This window comes from Musca vetustissima, unplaced genomic scaffold (genome assembly GCF_032173495.1).
Source record: "Musca vetustissima isolate MV318-11 ecotype Yass unplaced genomic scaffold, APGP_CSIRO_Mvet_v1 utg104267, whole genome shotgun sequence".
Taxonomy (NCBI): domain Eukaryota; kingdom Metazoa; phylum Arthropoda; class Insecta; order Diptera; family Muscidae; genus Musca; species Musca vetustissima.
In genome coordinates this window covers 9,723-29,744 of record NW_026881627.1, presented here as the reverse complement: position 1 = coordinate 29,744, position 20,022 = coordinate 9,723, and the positions used below count along the sequence as shown (strand labels likewise).

At 33.7% G+C, this 20,022-nt stretch overlaps 1 protein-coding gene across 1 annotated transcript; it reads left to right on the top strand.

The window, feature by feature from the left end:
• Positions 1-4,350: 4,350 nt before the first annotated feature.
• On the top strand, positions 4,351-19,546 carry LOC133327592 (mitogen-activated protein kinase kinase kinase kinase 3-like; the record flags this gene model as incomplete). The annotated part of the gene is made up of 5 exons (XM_061536107.1): positions 4,351-4,449; positions 8,737-9,035; positions 12,409-12,496; positions 16,640-16,709; positions 19,444-19,546. Coding segments are annotated over 5 exons (659 nt in total), but the record flags the coding sequence as incomplete, so codon positions are not given.
• Positions 19,547-20,022: the final 476 nt, after the last annotated feature.

Here is a 20,022-nt window from a genome sequence, read left to right as displayed (position 1 = left end):
AATGTTAGTTTTGTAAAAAAATTAAGGCCATTTATTTGTAAATGATGATAAGACTGTTTGCATTAACACTACTATCATTATTATGCATATGTCAAATAAAATTGGAGGAAATTCGTATTTTGTCTTTTTCGTATTTCTTAATTACATTTAAAATGTGTACTCCGAAATCAATTAAACATCATTTAAAGTCTGCACATGTCATGATGTCTAAACCACAAAATTCTCTCAAAATTCCTATCAAGTGTTGTCTGCACATGTCTTCAATAAGTAGCTATTAATTCGCCATCTTCTTCTTCTTTTACACGTCACTTAACGCAGCCAGACATCAATTCAAATTCACATTTTTTGTGGAATACGTAAATATATTTAATAAAGAAAAAATAACCTCATTTGCCACACAAACAACCACACAACTTACCAAATAAAATTCCACATGTTCTACCACAATTTCTCACCAAACCACTACAGTAGGCTTTTGATGTGTGAAACAAATAATAAGTTCTATATTTTATTGTTGTCAATGGCAGCAATAAAGCTCGCCTACAAATAAGAAGTATTCAAACATTTTATGAACTCAAATATCCTGGGTAGAAGAAGATGATTTTGTTTGGGATGGCATGACTTCACATTTATGGTCCCATTGTACGTATGAGTGACATTCAACACAGTTGTAGTAAAATGAAATTACTCATACTCACCGGTGTACTGAGAATTGTATTATGTTTGCTACTAACACGTTAGTTGTGTAATAATAATTATGTTATTAATTTTTGTTTACATTATTAAAAGTGCAATTGTTTAAATAATATCATAATTTCGACAGTGCAATTATTTGTGGTATTATTTGCATCGTAACCAAATAAATTTATTTAATCAAATTGATTAATGTTGGTATTGGTCATTTGTGCAGGGAGGCCAATTGTATAACTGAAGTAAATTTGATATCAAGTAAACTTTATATCAACAGCATTAAATATTTATTTCATTGTACCCTTCACCACACTGTGGTACATGTCTTTGTGCATATGTTTGTAAGATGCAAAAGGAAACGAGATAGACCCATGGTTCGTTTTGAAAATATGAATAAAATCGCTTTCTGAATCGATTTATGGATGTCCGTCCGTCTGTTCATGTTAAATTATAAACCAAGTACAGATCGCATTTATGATCCAATTTGAATAAAATTTGTTTCAGGTCACCAAAATCCCAAGGTTTGTCCGAATGGCATACAGTTTTCCACAGATTACTGAAATTTGTTTACAATAAGGCATGTTAAGTTTGTTAGAAATCGGTACATATTTTTATACTCTCAACCATAGTATGGAAGGCATATTATGTTTGATTTTCCGTTGGTAACTCATCAAAATAATCATTTCCGAACCTGTAATATATATATATATATAATATACAAATATTAATGATCAGTGTAAAATTCTATGGTGACTTGAACATATCCGTATGTTGGCATGCCTATCCGTCTGCCTGTTGTAATCACTGTAGCCTCTAAACGCATTGAGATATATCGCCAAAAATTTGAATAGAGTCTTTTGTCTGTAGTAAGGTCAAGTTCGATGATAGGATATATTGGCCTATGTAAGGCATAGCTCCAATATAAGTGTAACCCCCAGGCTTTAAAATGCTAACGCCAAGATTTTTAGCAAACAAAACCTGAGCATTTTTCGAGTTCAGTGTTGTCCATTGAAAAATATAAATTATATGAGATAATAATTGAATTGAATTTGATTAAATTTTTTCGAACAATGACAATGATTACTGCTTGCTAAAGGTTTTTATTTAATATATAATTTAGTTTTTAGTACTATTATTGACAGTTTTTAATTGCGATTTGACAAGTTTAAATTAAATAACAACACACAAAATGAATTGCCTTTTTTCTAATTTCTGCGTTGGCAACACACAAACATAAAAATAACCATCGGCTGATTATTCGTCCGCAGCGAAATATGAATATGTAGTCGTACTGCCGATTACTCATAACAAAAAAGGCTCGCATGTGAAATACGTGCTTAGTACGAATGCTACAATCTAAAAAAGCTAGCCGTTTGCTAATTTAGTCATAATGTTAATATTTATTAGCAGTAGCAGTTTAGAGCTAATGCTAATATTTTTTGATGCTGCATTTTAAACCCTGTAACCCCCATTTTCAGTATTTGGGGGGATTTGAGTTTTCAATCAAATTGGCTGAAATTTAGTATATTGGGTTCTTATTGGGTACCAAATTTCTCCACTAAAATTGTGAAAATATGTCCATTTTTTCTGGTTGTCCCCATAAAACCCTTCAATTTTCAGTATTTGGGGGCTTTGAATGTATTTTGCATCCGAATTTGAAATTTAGTACTTTGAGTTCTTATTGGGTAACCGAATTCACTGTAATTTGGTATTTTGTAGACGTATATGGTAACAAATCTCCCTCACAAAAATTAATAATATTCGCCCCTTTTCTGGGTAGTTCCCATATCACCTCCTTTCTAACTATAATAGTTATCTGATTTGTTCCGCGTTTTGTATTCCACCATAGTAGGGGGAATATTCTGTACTCGAAAGTATGAAATGCTAGGACGACTTAGCCATCTGTTGTAATCATTCTACCTTCGGAGAATAACGTGATAAAAAATAGAACGTCAGGTTCGAGAATGTGCATTTAGGCCTAGCCCCCATATAATTATACCTATCGATTTTCGGTATATAATGATAACTCCAAATGTTCAGTAATTCCTACACGTAGTAATTAGTTTTGGTCCTGTTTTAGGTATAGCCTCCAAGGTCATACGCATAATAAAATTTTTCAGTAATGAACATGAAATCACCAGCTTCCTCCCACCCCCGAAAAAAAATCTTCTAGCCTCATATAAGTTTCCCTTCTAAATTGCAGTATTTTGTGGATATTATACACATGTTCCACCCTACCATGCGTCGTCAATACCGCTCGACATGTTTGGGATTTGCGATTTTGGGGCGGGTACTGGCCAAGGAAGACCCCAATTGTTTTTTAATACTCCGTTTATATTTAGAGGACGAAATGGACCACCAACTTAATCTTCCCTTTTGTTTTTCTGTTCGCTTTAAAGACGCCCTTAAATATTCCTCTTAGTAGATTTCTGAATTATGAAGATTATAAAATAATTGGTATGGAGCAAATTAAATTGTGTTCGACCGCAATGACTGCTATTGAAACGTGGTCAAAATAAATTTTAGTTCAAGGTGGCTTTTGGCATTATACAAAATTTGACACCGCCACAAATATTGAATCACGAACAAATAAATCCATGGCCTAAAAACCAATTAGGATAAACCAAAAATAAAACTGAGCCTGGGCCACAGACAAAATGTGTGAAATCATGTATGTATGTAAATATGTTTGCGTTAATGATATATACAATACGACAAACATAATATATGCATGAATTTTTCATTTTGAAAATGATTTAATTAACAACGCACGCACACACACACATAGGCGTCTGTCACATACGTACCACGATATCATCAGTATTCAGTACACAAACGTAAGCACACATACACACACAAGGAAGAAGTCAACAAAAAAAAGAAGTGACAACGACAGAGAGAACAAATTTACAAATGTGTAAATATATATTATTGTAGTAACACATGCACACACAGACACTTTCGCACATTTACCCATATAAATGAATTATTACAAATATATTCACAAGCAGCAGCACCACCACCACTACGACCACTACCACATACAAAATAAACTGCAGTGATGCTAATTAAATGAAAGTTAAAATGGAAATGAACAAATTTTTTCTGCTTATGTTTTGGGTTTTCGGTTTTTATTTGCAAGGACAATTTGCCGGAGAGTACATACACAAAGAGGGAGAGAGAGTGCGTGTAGTACTCAGTACCTTGCATACATTAACATAAAATAAACACAGGTCAAACTGTGTGCATAATTACCCATATACTACACGCACACCATCCTGTGTGAGTGCTCTCCTTGCATCCAGGTGTTTGTTTCTCCATGTGTTTGTCGTCATAATTAAGCCAAAAGCTTGGCACTGGGCAATTGTAACTGCTGTCGTCTGCGCATATGTGCGTGTGTATGTGTATGCATGCGTTCATGTGTTTTATTGGCTTCACAGCCGCCACAACAGATATAATTAATTTTAATTGTTTTATAATTTCATGTATTTTTCAGCTGTATTTCATTATGCCAATTTACCTCTAACTTCCTCCACCCCCTAAAGTCGTCTTTCCCACCTCTGAATAGCCTTCTAAACATTGCATTACAATACATTTATGCTATGTTAAGCTGGACTTTTACTAATTTATGTCTTCTCTCTGTTTTCCATGTAATTTCAGGTACACCCTATTGGATGGCACCGGAAGTGGCTGCTGTTGAGCGCAAGGGTGGCTACAATCAATTATGTGATATTTGGGCTTGTGGTATTACAGCAATAGGTAAGTTCACCACGACGTCGTCGTTGTTGTTTGTTTCTTTGTTTGTTCTCCTTAATCGCTAAGTATATTAAATGAAATTTATGTTCAGCTGACCACAAAACATTCACATAAATTAGAATGGCTACATTATTTATTGTTGTTCACTTTCTTTTAAGAAAAAATGAGAATAAATTGTTGAGATTTTTTGTTTTATGAAATATTGTACTGTAATTTTTTAATGTGAAAATATAAAGTAATTTTAAAGAAAAAATATTAAAGTATATTTCTATACGAAACTTGGCAGACAATTTAAAGAAATTAGTGAATAAAACACAAATGATTTGAATAAGGCTTTAATGTATATTCAATGATATGAGTTGAAATAGAATTAAAAAACCAAGAAATATGTTTCAAAAGAAATTGTTTAAGAGCATAAAAAAACTATAAACAAATTTTGTTTTCTAATCTGACAGTAGTGCTTGAAAGGAGTTGCAAGATCGGAAATTTCCTAGGCTGAAGGGTTTGTATAAACACGTAAATTTATTATCTATGTACGCAATGAGATGAGTGACCAATTGTGAGGAGGTATCAGAGGAAGTAGACCCATAGAGCCCATCTTCGGATTTAATGCAGGTCTGTTAAGAACGCTTGTTGTTGATACATTACAAATTTTGATACTCTGTGGAGAAGGTACTAGAAGGAGTGGACCGATAGATGCCTTTTGTGGACTTGATATAGATTTGGTAAAGATATAAATATGTCAATGTTTTGGATGAAATTGGATATTTCGTTAGCTTCATATGAGTCATAAAAATGTTCAAGTTTTTAATCCTTTGTGGGAAAGGTACTAGGAGGAGTGGTTCAATAGCCTTATTCACATGACATTATTAAATTATTTTTCAGCAAAATGTATGATTTAAATTTGGAAAAAAGAAACTATTACGAAGTTTAAGTTTGAATGAAATGGGCTACACCCTTGAAAGTTACCATAAAGCAACCAAACAGACAGACGGACATTTTTATATCGACTCAAAACTGTCCAAATAAACTTGGCGTCTAAAACCAACCACAGCAAAACCGAATAATTATATCAAGGTCTTCATAAAAGCGCTAACTTTCTAAGGACCTAAGAATGACCCAAATTTGGTGTCTCATTTGTATGAAATGCCGTGAAAAGTATCTCACCTTAAAAAGGAGCAGTGCTTGAGAACATCTTCCATCATCATCATGCTTCGGTATGTCCGATTTGGGGCAAATATGCACCGTTTTGTTGTATGATTTGTTGCAATTTTAAGCTAACCTCATAATGCCTCTCCCATAGAAGTCCTGCTCTCTATTTGCATAAAAAAACTCTAGTAGTCGATTTTCACAATCCTCCCTAGATACCAATTTTTTCCTTAAAGAAATTTTGCAATGCAAGAAAAATGTATGGCGGATGCATTAAAACTTCCTAACCGCTCTCGAAGTTTCTGGCGAGTGGCCTAGCGTTGTCCTGGTGGAACACGACACCTCTCCTGTTTGCCAATTCTGACCGTGTCTGGTCAATTGATATCTTCAAACGTTCCAGTTGTTGACAGTAGTATATGGAAGGAACTCATTAATCCCCTTCCAGCCCCACCAAATGCATAGCAGAACCTTCCTGGTCGTTAGTCCTGGTTTGGCCACCGTTTGAGGTGCTTCACCACTCTTTGTCCACTATCGTTTTCGCACAGTGTTATCGTATGTGATCCATTTCTCATCTCCAGTCACCATCCGTTTAAGAAATGGGTATATCACATTCCCTTTAGCCAAGGCTTCGCAGATGGAAATGTTTCACCCAACCATCGAGATACTTTTTTGAATCCAACTTTGTGTAAATGGTTTAAAACAGTTTCATTGACGATTTTTAGCTTCTGGGTGATGTTACGACTTCATAATAGATTTTCCCCAACCTAATATATGTCCACCTTTTCGGGTAGCCCAATTTTTCGGTACTCCCCAATTTTTCGCATTTTAGGGGTTTTGAGCTCGCTGAAATTTGGTACTTAGGATTCTTATTGGGTACCAAATCCCTACCCTAAAAATTATAAATATAGATCCACTTTTTCAGGTAGTCCTCCTATGAGATTACCCCCAATACCAAAACTCTCCACTATAAATTAATAATAGGGGGCTACCCTATATATAAAAGGTTACCCCCAATTTTCTGTTGTAATTTAGTGCTTTGAGTTCTTATTGGGTAGAAAATCGCTCCACTAAAAGTTATAAATCTAGGTCCACTCTTTCTGGTAGCCGCCATTTAAAGGTACCTCAATTTTTGGTATTTTGGCGTTTTTGAGCGACTTCGGTGTAATTTGGTATTTTGTATTCGGATTTGATAACAAATCTCCCTCCTAAAAAGTATTAATAGTCGCCCCCTTTAGGAAGTGGCCCCCATATAATCCACTAGCCATCGATTTAGCCATCTGTTGTAATCTTCGGAGGATATAGGGATAAATGAACTATATATAATGATACCTACCGAATTTGGATATTTTTAATATCTAACGTGAAAGAAGCTATTGTGATACGAAACGAAAATGAAAGTTTCGAAATTAAGCCTTTTCGGTCCTCAAATAGGCATAGCATTATAATAAATCGGCAATATTACTGATAAAATATCGAGTAACTTTAACCCTCAACCTCAACTTTTCGTCCCCCTTCTCCAGGAGTGATTGAAAACTCACTCAAAACGGGGTTAAAGCTGCTCAGAATATTCTAATGTTCGCCATAAAGTTTTACTATAAGTCTCAGAATATACAAAAACTCAAAAATCAGCCTAAACCTCAAAAATCTTAAAAAAAAACAAAAACTCATTTTAGGGTTAATATGGTACTTAGTACTAGTTCATACCCATTTTCCCCACAAAATGTCGTTTTAGAAGGATAAGTCACTGAACTAGAGAAATCTGTATATTTTATGTATATATCGAATATATAGTCATAAATTTTGAACCAAAAATTCAAAATGTTTTTTTTTTCAAAGACATTTCTCAGTATTTCTTTCGACTAAGTGGATTAAAGTAACATAAAATTAATTATAGAATAAAATATTCTACGTCAAAATCCACTTCAAGTCTCAGAACAAACTATATATTTTTATAGTTTTTAAGAAATCTACAGTATAAAATTAACTGAAGTTTGCAAAAAATTGTTTTATTATATATAATTTTATAATGTAAATTTCTTAAGAACTATTGAAGATTTTAGTTTTTGCAAGCCTTTGTATTTAATACTTGGGAAATGGAAAAGACTGAAGGAATACAACAAGGGCACAGAATTCCTAGCTTTATTTCTATTCCAGAGAGTACACAGCCGGTCTTTCTCTGACATAAGTGTATGTCCTATTATTGGTTATGTGGTGGTGGTGTATTATTTCAGATACAATATTTCAAATAATTATATTCATATTATTAATTCATTATATGGACTAATTTATTATTTATACAATTAGCTTTTGAAAGATTGTAATAATTTTGACAAACGTTGCGACTATCAATTACATTACCTTTCTCACATTTATTATTTTCAAGAATAAAATATTATATTTATATGCCTTCATAATAAATTTTTGAAATAGTATTTTTTCTTTTAATTTTGTTGGAACACCAAAAATTATGACTTTCCTCTCGCTTTCTCCCAAAAATTTAAACCGTCACTTCTAATGATTTATATTTTACACAAGTACACTTTGTTGTTAGAAGTATCCAATTACGGCTAAGAACAATTGTAGCCTATTAAGGAGGAGAAAACCGTATGTACCATCAACACCAACACCACTAGAAAAACCCACCAATACCACTACTACCACAACCAACCAGCATCATTACAACTGAGCTTAACACAAAGAAATGAAACATCGATGATGACAAGAGAGTTGCTGAAAGCTGGAAATTGTTATTAGCCTTAAAAAATTCTATGGATTTTTATGGTCAAAACCCAAAAAAAGAAAAAACGAACAGAAACCAAATAAAATGAAACTGACAGCCTGAGAAATTATGATGGCTATTCCATGAATTTATTCATTAGGTTCATAAAGGTTAAATTGAACAATTGGCCAATTATGTGAATGTTTGGTCGGTCGTTCGGTTCTTGGAAGAAAGCCACAAAAAAGCGTCTACTTGTTGTGGTTTTAGACAATCTGTGGCGGTCTCATAAAGTTTGGTTAAAAATAAATTATATTTTTATTTTGTTTTATGTGATTTACTTTGTGGTCTATATAAATAATTTATATATTTGTACTTTGATTTTGTATTGATTATTTTTTTGTTTTTCTAATATTTGTTTACAGAATTGGCTGAACTGCAACCACCTATGTTCGATTTACATCCAATGCGTGCTTTGTTCCTGATGTCAAAAAGTGGTTTCAAACCTCCAACTCTCAGTAATAAAGAGAAATGGAGTCCTACATTTCATAATTTTGTAAAAACAGCTTTAACAAAGAATCCTAAAAAACGTCCCACAGCCGAAAGACTACTCCAGCATCCGTTCGTTCAGGGTGAAATGTCTGTGCGAGTGGCCAAAGAATTGCTCAAAAAATATATGAATCCAAATCAACAGTTTTACTATAACTGGGATGGTGATGAAGAGGTAAGTTCTGATCGAAAAATTTATTTTTATTTTCAGTGATTTGATACTTTCACAAAATTTAAGGAAATTATCAACATTTGCCCAATTTAAATTTTATAGAAGAGACTGAATTTTCAATATACTCGGTTTGTTTTGTGGGTTATAAAGTATTTGACCTGACATAGTAATCACAGTTTTAATTTTTATTTTTTATTTAATCTAGTTCCCTACGTGTGTGATACGAACGGGCGATTCGATATAACTAGAAGAGCTCACACTTGTCATTAACACTGTGGTAGAAAATAAGAATTAATTTCGGGGAGTATTCCGCGTCCAAACCTGGAGAATACTGTAGATTCGAAGACCAACTATTGATTTCTATTTTTTTCTTTTAAGTGGAACTCACCCCCAAACTCGGGGTTAATTTTTTTTTATTTAATTCGAATCTTTACTAATTGAAGAATGTCCCTACAAAATTTCAAGTGTAAATCTCAAGAACTCTTGAAGATATAGCCGATTTATTGTGTCAGCATCAAGTGGCGGCTGAAGGGCTTCTCAAACTTTAAACGCGTTTTTCTCTTTTGTGAATGGCGGGCACGATAACTCAAAAACTAATAACCCAATCGATTCCAAATTTTTACACTTTTCTCTGTGAGTGTATAGCTATCGTATGAACTAGGATAAAGCCAATCGGTGAAGATCTTCCTTATTTTTTAACTTGGTTTTTGATCAAAAATCGGCGATTTTCCAAAAATATTTTTTCAAAGGTTCGCCATTTTGTTAATTTTACAAAAAACAACAACAACAAATTTTTGTAAATTATATTTCATCCTTTCTAAATCTTCAAATATATATGTGCAATGTTACAAACCTTAACAAGCATTGGTATTAATTTACCAGCCCATTGAAAATCTTGAAAAATTAAAATCAAGAATGGGGGTGGGTTTCCCTTAAATGCAGATATTTCTTTTTCTTGAAATGAATCTTTTTTTCAGAAATTTAGATCTGTCTATTTACACTGTGTACTAGTTTCTGTTGAAAGAAGAACTTTCTTTTTTAATGATAGCCAATGAAAAAATAAAGAATACCATCCAATCTAAAAATTACCATGCCATCTTCGGAATTACCCACAGGTTTCATTATTCGCTTTATATAAGGTATATTTTTTTATCTGAAAGGTTTCGGATTTAATGTTGATCAAATCGGTTATTCAATTCGCTTCAAATTAAACTTACAAGATTATAAAATATTGGCCTTCGAAATTGATCTAGTCTTGTTAAAGATGTTAGATTGTGCAAAGTTTGGTTTAAATCGGACATTCCTTTCGTCCTATATTGGATTTATAAGTATTGAAAAAAATTGGATTTATAAATATTAAAAAATTTTGACCCTTTATGGACTTGATCTTGGCTTGATAAAGATAATAGGTTGTACAAAATTTGATTTAAATCGGTTTGGATGAAATCGGTTACTCCTTTCGAGAGTTATGGTGCGCACCACCCCGCCAGATAGACAGACGGACGGACATATTTTCTGAAACGAATCTGGTCCTAAAAAACTTTAGGTCTAAACCCAATATTTCTATTAGGCACATTTTTGTCGTATCAAAATTGTATATACCCTCATTAGCCACAAGACTGAGGATATAAATATGTTGCTCATTAGAGTATAGATTGGCCCTCCGAAGACAAGAACTCGGTATTGGCATGTATTCATTGTCCATTTCTACTTTTACCCTATCCTTGTTCAGAAAACATATTTACAAACACTAACAAATTTCAAATTGATTTTACATTATGAAGAACTGACGGCTTTAGGGAGTCGGATTTGTCAGCGGGAGACAAATCCGACTCCCTAAAGTTTGGAACTGGATTTTTAGATAATAAACCTGATTTAATATACCGACCCTCACGCTGGAAAATTGGGCTAGAATCGAAAATTAAACATGACGTTTGATAAACATGTCTGAGATCTTCAAAATACGAAAATAGAAGGGGGGCTACATGGGGGATATTTTGATTATTCTTGGTAGAAAGATTTGACATTCAATAATAACCCAAACTATCAATATAGATTCCATTTAGAATTGCGCCTAAATCCCCAAACTACCGAGTAATGGTGTCCCTTATATGGGGACTGCCCTGAATCTTAGACCCCTGAATCTTAGAGGGATTTTTTGGGAAGTGTCGTTATATAGCGTGTGTCTATCCCACAAAATTGACGAATATTCATCATTTTTGAAAAGAAGATTTGCTACTCAAAATACTAACTTACAACCAAAAAAAATGAAAAATGGGAGGTACCGTAATATGAGTACCCCCTTGGGCCAATTTTAATAATTTGTATACCCTCAATCTTATGGCCAATGAGAGAGTATAGTCATTTGTGCATAATCGAAATATTGATTTTAGAGACCATGTTTCTTTGGGCCAAATACTTTTCAGGCAACTTGGAGTCGATTTACAAATGTCAGTCTGTCTGTCTGGCCGGCATAGGCATATCTGTCGGCAACACCGACACTGATCAAAATTGATCTCCCATGTCGTTTAGATATTTTATATTGATCTTAGGGAGAGAGGGTTGTTTTAGTGTTGAATCGGAAAGTCAATTTCATTTATGTTCCTATAGAAGCATTGGTTGCGTACTAGACAAGTTCCAGACTCAAAGTAGCATACAGGAGTTCTTATAACATTCCTTCCTGTGACGTTCCTTGATCTACTTTAACCTCTACGACTTTTCCAGTCACTAACGGACATCTTCAATTGAGTTTGGTTTTCGTTTACTAGGACCAGTGTGCGTATGATTATTGTTTTTTTACGTAGCAGAGCTCATACGCACCATATGAAAAAAATGTTGTTCATTTCTATTGTTTAAATATAAAAAGTGTATGAAATGAAATCTCTAAAACCGTTTTAATTGTTAAATCCAATATTTAAAAATCTCCTGCCTTATTTAAAACCAATAAATGTTAACAAAATTTAACACTTCATTGTTGGTAGTTTCGTACATTTTCCTTATTGTTTTATAATGAGCACTAGAACAACAAAATGAACACACAAAACTTTTTTGAATTAATTTTAACTTATCACTTTTTTCTTTTTCCGCAATTCTCCCACCATAACGATGATGTTAACACTATTTCAACGGCTACTACCCTTCAATATCTCACCTGCTCAACAAAATTAAAAAAATGGTTAATGAAAATAATTGTGACGCTGATGGTGGTGATGATGAACGTTACTCAATGTTGATTTCAATTACAATAAACATTACAAATGATGTTATACCACGTTCCTGCTGTTGTTCAATTTCTCGCCCTTCCCACCTGATGGGGTGATGATGATGGTGGTGTTGATGATGTTGTTCCATGAATTACGAACATGAACGGCTATAGACTGTTGCCAGTGTACCACAACGTATTGCCAGCAAAATGACATCAAGGCCGAATGGTATATCACCACAAAACCATACTTTAAAAACAGGTAAGTGCCAACAAACCATCCAACCAACAACAACCTAACCATGCCTAACATGTTGATTTGATATAAACATGCATACACACATACATACATTGTGAAATGTGTTGTAGTCACATGTAATATTAGAATTTAAGTGTTAAGTTTATAACAAATAATAGTAGAGGCAGTAATATTGTTGAGGGTAAAGGTATTTGTTTTTTTTTTTTTTTTGAAGTGATTACAATTTAAATAACATAGTACTATCATACAAATATCATTTTGTGGATCGATATTCCGTGTCATGTTTTTTATAATGGAGGAGAAGAGAAATCAATTACGAAGTCCATGACAACCAAGTTAAGATTATCGGATGTATATCTTAGGCGTATTTTTTTTTAAAGCAATTCCCTCCAATAATTACCAAAGTCTGTTAATCGTTTGTATATTTAACGACATGTTAATTATTTAAAGCTTTTCCATTAAATTACAATCACTCAGAACAGATAACCCTCTTCCATATCATTATAATAGTCACATATTGTTCATACACATACGAGTACATACAAAATATATGTGTATTGGTGGTAGATTATTTTTTCAAAACTTTCCTTGTTCTTTGGTCTCCGCTGCTGATGTCGTCGATGACATACAACATCAACGAACAACTTTGTTTCATGTTTTTGTTGTCAGCGTTCCATGGTATTCGATGCCCGTTCAGCTACTCTTCGATATGCTCGCCTGTAGATATTGTGCTGATGATACAGATGAATGCTTAAATATGTCCCTAATGGATTTTTCTCATACTTTGTTGATTGGTAAAAAACACAAACAACGACAACAGCCAGAGCAACTACATAACAAGTTGCTGCAGCAGTTTCAGTTTGAAAATTAACAGCAGCCAGAACATCGTTTATATTTTGTACAGAATTACTAAAAAGTTTGTAAATTAAAGTATGCACTGCCACACTGAACATCTGACAAAACTATGTGTTTTGGAATATCGGGGTTTTAGTTTGATAATTTTCGTAGGTCAACGTAATTAGTTAAAAACCAGTGGTTTTAGTTTGAAACGTAAGCACCTGTAAATATTTGACTGTAACTCCCACATCTGAGTAGATACATCACTATATTTGGTATCAATTTAAAGGCCAACCACTCCTCTTGGATATGCTATCAACTCCTGGGGTCTACATCCTCCAGGAGTAAATATATATGCCATAGAATACAAATTTTGTCATTTTTCACACAAAAGTAATTAGTTAAAAAAAAATAGGATGACCATAGTTTGAATTTTCTTACAACATGACGTGGCCAGCGTGAAATGTTGGTACGTTTTACAAGTGACTGTATATAGTGTTGTGGAAAATATACATCTTTTTCATGGGAGAATCACTTCAAAACAAATCTTTAACTGTTTTTTTAGCAAATTATTGTTCTGCTTGGGCTATGTAGGAGGCTAATTTTGAGTGGTACATCATTATTTGTTTGCCGAAATCTTTAGAGAAATTCGAAAAACGTACATGTTAAGAGGAAGCATTATGCACCACGACAATGCGAGCTCTCACGCATCGGTTCAAATCAGTTCCTTTTTACCATTTTAAAGATTAATATTATTATGATGATTATTGGATCGAAAACACAGGTTTATCCATTTCGGGGTTTCAAAAGTGAACATAAATAAAACACATAACATATTATTTTCATGATATATTTACACCAGACACAACAATGTTGTCAGGGAAATATTATAGCGAAATATTGGTACTTGACCCACCTTTCTGTATACCGACCGTCATATCTCGACTAGCTGAGTCAATAAAGACACGTCCGTCTGTCCATTGAAATTTGTATTTTGTCCGTTTTTTTTTTTTCTTGACCATGGACTCTGGAATAAGATAAAGGTGAAAGGGGGTTGATCATGGAGAAACGGGGTTGACCAAGAAGTAAGCGTGATGAACTTTGTATTCTATAGTTTAAATATTTACTCCTGAAGGACATAGACCCCATAAGTTGAGGAGTGATTGATCTTTAAATTGATACCAAGTATATTGTTGTATGTCCTCGGGTGTGACAGTTTTACTGACATTGTTTAGGATTACCATTACCACACCAGAGGGCTGAAATGCCACGCTGATCGTTTTGAAATTTTACATGAATTTCCGTTTATGGTCAAGGACGACACCTATAATTTCCGATGATGATCAGAGGATATTATGGGATTAAATGGACCGAAAACTTCATTTGTGTGTGTGTGTGTGTGTTTTTTTCAAGTTGCTTTATAACCCACTATTATAAACTGAACATTCCGCATATCGCACGGGGAAGGAATCTAGCCAAACAATTCGAATGATAATGTTTTGTCAATGAACTAAGACCTTGCTTGCACGTTCACCCCCGGAAAATATGCCACGGTGTGAAAGAGAAGCTGTTCAACTCTAAGCGGTCAGGAGATTGCAAATATCGCAAAATATTGCTCGAAATATAGATCCGCAAAAAGTTAGAGTTGCGTGGTAGTTGTGTAGGGTAAAAACTTACCAATTATGGCTCATTTGCTGCAAGACAGGCATAACACAAAAAGCGATTTTTCAAAAAAAGCGTTTTAAGTTTTCAATATGGGACAGAGGAACTTCTACAGCTTCTCAATTAGAGTGTGTAAGAGATATTCATATGGATTTTTACACAGCAAACAATCGTGCATCATTGACTCGAAAATCACGTTTTTTGATTTATGCCTCTCTTGCAGCAAATGAGCTCTGCTCACTGTTTTTATAAAGTTAGGACGGTGACATTATGAAACACTACATTATTTAAGTGATCTCCACTAAATTTGGGGGGTTGCGTCATATGGGGGACCAACATACCCCATTACAGCCAATACAATCGAAAAACGTGTTAAAAATCGTAACTTAAAACTTTACCAATTAAGTATTAATAATTTTGGTAGGAAGATTTGATAGCCAGTGAGTATCAACAACGTGGCGAAAATTCTCAAAATACCGAATATCGTCGTACCGCTATGTGGGAGCAGTAACAAAACGTGATCCGATTTATTGCATATTCGGTCCACTAATTTCCATAGGTATAAATAGAATCTGTGCAAAATTTCAGCAACATATCACAAATGATTTAGAAGTTATCAATTTATCGCGCCGGATTCGTGATTTCGCCCACCGTGAAATTTCGCTGCCAGGAAATATCCATTGCAATAATGCCATATTCTATGGAGTTGTGTGTCATGTTGTACCGTCTTCTTCAAACAACATATTCACCAAGTCGCATTCTTCAATAGCAGCCAAAAAAATATGTTATCATAAGACGATAATGCTCCGAATTGACGGTGACAGTCGTTCTAATATTTGGAAAAAAACAACAGTGACTTTTTCTGACTTTTCTGGATGTAATGGCCTCTTTTCAATTACTTGAGCATTCTCACAACCCCAAATACGACAATTTTCTTTAGTAACATAACCGTAGTTCCTCTTAAAGAACGATATGTCGCTTTGGCAAAACCACAACTTTTGTGAACATCTTGTCCATTTTTATGCGTTGTTAAATAGTTAAGCGGTCCATTTTCGCCAATGTAAGACTTTCAACTGAAATGAAAAGAATTGGAGAACATTTATCAAGCTATCTATTTAATTTGATAAATGTCGAATTCCATTCCCATACTTTTGATACCACGAAATGTATAAGCAATGTTTACTACATCAAGATATATATTTGAATCAATAGATAATATATATTTACAAACACTCGTTTAAAACAGGGATAATTCAAATTGACATTAAATATAATAATAACACTTGACACTCCCATATCATTTAAAACTTTATGCGCCACTGAGAGAAATATTGTCTATATTTTCATTATACCCTTAAAATGGCATCCATGTCATCTATGCCATTAATATAATCGTCAATTAACTTAAAAAACAATATTTTACCAAAACAAAATTGATCTCATATAAAATGTTTCGTTAAATCGTTCAACATAACCTTTTGTCCTTTACACAAAAATGTATTATCGACAAAAAATCCTTTAATGAAGATATTCTAACAAATTAATTACTTTGTTTTAAAACTGTGTAATTGATGTAAACTTATATTGCTGCCCACGTTATTGTTGTTGTAATTTATTTTTACCAACTCCTCCTCATCTTTATTTCAGGCATGACAACATCCAGTTCACCATGGAGCAATGAACGTTCATCTAGTCCTGAAACATTACCAAGTGACATGTAAGTATTCGATGTTGATTGCCTGGTGTTTTTGTTTCTTGCTTTCGTTCCCCCGCCTCGTTCGGTATTACTTTCCCGCTCGCCCGCCCTTTCTTATCTATCTATCAATCTTTATCTTACTCTTTACTATTTCCATACTGTACCCTACATACATACATATGTAACCATTTTCATACTTTAGTTGTAAAACTTTAATTTACCTCAAATCTAAATGGATTTTTGCATCAAACATTCATTATGTTGTTGTGCTGCTGTTGCTGCATTTAACAATTTATATATAAGTGTGTGTATGTGTCGGTGTGCGTGTGTTTGGTGTGTGGGGATGTGTGCAATTTTGTGTGTGTGGGTTTGAATGTATGTTGAATATGTGTGCCGCCGGTGTTTGTGTTTATGTCGAGTTGGGGGTAGGTTGGATTGCAAGTCTTACCCGCCTTAAAGTAGGCAAAGGGAAACAACGAGATGCAAGATCCTCATTCTCCAACATTCACGCAACATTGTTAACTGCCGCTAAAGCTTGTGTCATTTATTTACCCTCCCTCTTTTCCTACTTTACTTCGAACTTTCTACTGTTCTCTATTATTCTTACTATGAACACCCCTCTCCCTCTCTTTCTGCCTCTACCATGCATATACAATATTTGTATTTTTTAAATGCAAATGTTTGTTTTATTTTTAAAACTGTATCTACACACATGTATACCCCGCCATTACATGCTTGGTAGGTGAGTGGTTGTGTGTGTTTTTATTTTAGTATGCTTTATCTTCATAGCTCCTGCTCGCTGCCACCATCTCCATCCTGGCTTTGCGTGGCATTGGTTTTTCACATTTTTTCTGCAGTTTGCGGATATCAATACATCACTGCAAACATTACTACCATTTAACAGATTGAATTCTAATTTCCATATCGAGGACATTGATGACTGCAAAATTTAAATTTTTATAACTGAATTGTAACAGGATATGTCATTGAATTGACATTGATGAAAATTTGTGGTAACAAATAGCTATTTGATTTGGTTGTAAATTTTGGTTTGACTAACCAGATCTAAATTTGGTAGAAATAAAAAACAAACGCTATAGAATTTCTCTGTCGCATTGCTAGAATGTGTACTGATAACCACACCGCGGTGAAATGCACCAATTTAAAATTATCGATATATCTTTATTAGGATGCCTTACACTTTATGAATATTTTTGGTCTTTGACTTCCGTCAGATGAGGATTGTGGCTGACTGAGCTATTTTTTTTAATTTGTGGAATATTGTTAATTTTCAAAGTTCCAAAATATACCACTTCTTTAAGGATAGTAAGATTGTATATACTTTGATACGATCAGAAACGTTCCTCATCGAAACAACTGTTTTCGACCCCAAAAGTCTTAGTATGAATAGATTTCCGTGGATTTTTCTTTTAAATCATTTTTAAAGGTCTATCCACAGGCGTGGATTTTTCAAAAATAGTTTCTAAAGGTCTATCCAAAGGCGTGGATTTATTAAAGGTCTAACCACAGGCGTGGATCGTTAAAAAAATATTTTTGTATAAGTCTATCCACAGGCGTGGATCGTTAAAAAAATATTTTTGTATAAGTCTATCCACAGGCGTGGATTTATTAAAGGTCTAACCACAGGCGTGGATCGTTAAAAAAATATTTTTGTATAAGTCTATCCACAGGCGTGGAATTTTTAAAAAATATTTTTTAAAGGTCTAACCAAAGGTGTGGATATTTTTACAATATTTTTTCAAGGTCCATCCACAGGAGTGGATTTTTTAAAAAATATTTTTTAAAGGTCTAACCAAAGGTGTGGATATTTTTACAATATTTTTTCAAGGTCCATCCACAGGTGTGGATATTTTTTAAAGGTCTACCCACAGGTGTGGAAATTTTTAAAATATTTTTAAAGGTCTATCCTCAGACATGGATAGATGGATAGACTGGCAAGCTAGGATATAACAAATTTAATATAAATATTAGTATATTCACCAAGCCTTAATAATGTCTGAAGATGATTAATATGGTTCAACTCATCTTGGTATCTCATTTACATAAATAAAAAAATTATGGAAACTTGTAGATTTTATATGAGCCGAGGTTGGTTATTGGAATGTCAACAGTTTCAGATGTATTCCATTTAGGGGAGGATGTAAGCCTATTGAAAAAAATATTCGAAACCCACTTTAAAATAATTTTTACTTTTAATAATTTTTACTCCTCCGCCGGAATTCACAAAATATGGCACATGGTATGTTTATCAAACTTAAATTAGGTGTAGTGATGGAGAACAAAATTTGTCGAATCCTCCGCGTATACTATCGAATCCAATCCCGATAAGTCGAGAGCTGTTTCATTGTGAATTATTTGCATTCGGCATTGTTCTACCAAAACATCAGTGAATTTACAGGGTTATGGTAGATAACGTAGAGGTTTTTTCTAAAGCGAAAAATGAAATGTTTTTAAATCCATTAACTGCAGCTTTTTATCAGGAATTTGAAAAATATTCCGATTTTAATTAAGCCTTTACAATTCAACCACCAATGTAATTCATCCCTTCATTGGCTTTACGCTTTTTTAGCAGATCTCACTCATAAGCAATCCATGGTTTATGATCACCATCATCAAATCATATGGTCATCTATTGCTTTCCCATTGATTTTGAATTTTGTTCACATTTTTTTGTTTTTTGTCAATTATATATATTCAAAAAATATTTTTCTTTTAATTATCTTTCTTTTTGTAGTCCCATATTAAAACAACATCAACAATTACAACAAAAAAAGCGTATACAAAAACTTACCGGAACCTTAATTATGAACATGTCCTTAAGGTCAGCAATGGCAACAGTAATGAAAATACAATTTCTTCCCCCCATCAAACAAGTTCTTCATTGTTTGAACTGAACAACAACAACTCTGCAAACATCTTTTCCGGTTTATGGTTTCTCTCTTTCTATCGCAATGTTTGCAGAGTATTTTTTGTTCTTTCCTATATTGTTTTTTGTTTCTTGGCTTAAGTTTTGATGCAGCCAAGTTCCGCAAACAGCTTCTCAATACAAGCGACAAGTAGCATACACTAACCAAGCAAACAATAACTAACAACTAAGGAGTTCGACCAAGCTATTGTTACATGCGTTCATTGTTGTTGTTCGCTTTTTTAGTTCTCTACTAACACCAACTTTAAATTTTAGCTTCTGTTCGAAAAGTTGTTACTCGACTAACCCCAAGAGCTAGATCTTATCAATGCTGTATAAAAGAAACGGACAGTGTCAATTACTTTTTTTTGCAATATATATTCTTGTTTTTAGCGAGAAATACCAACT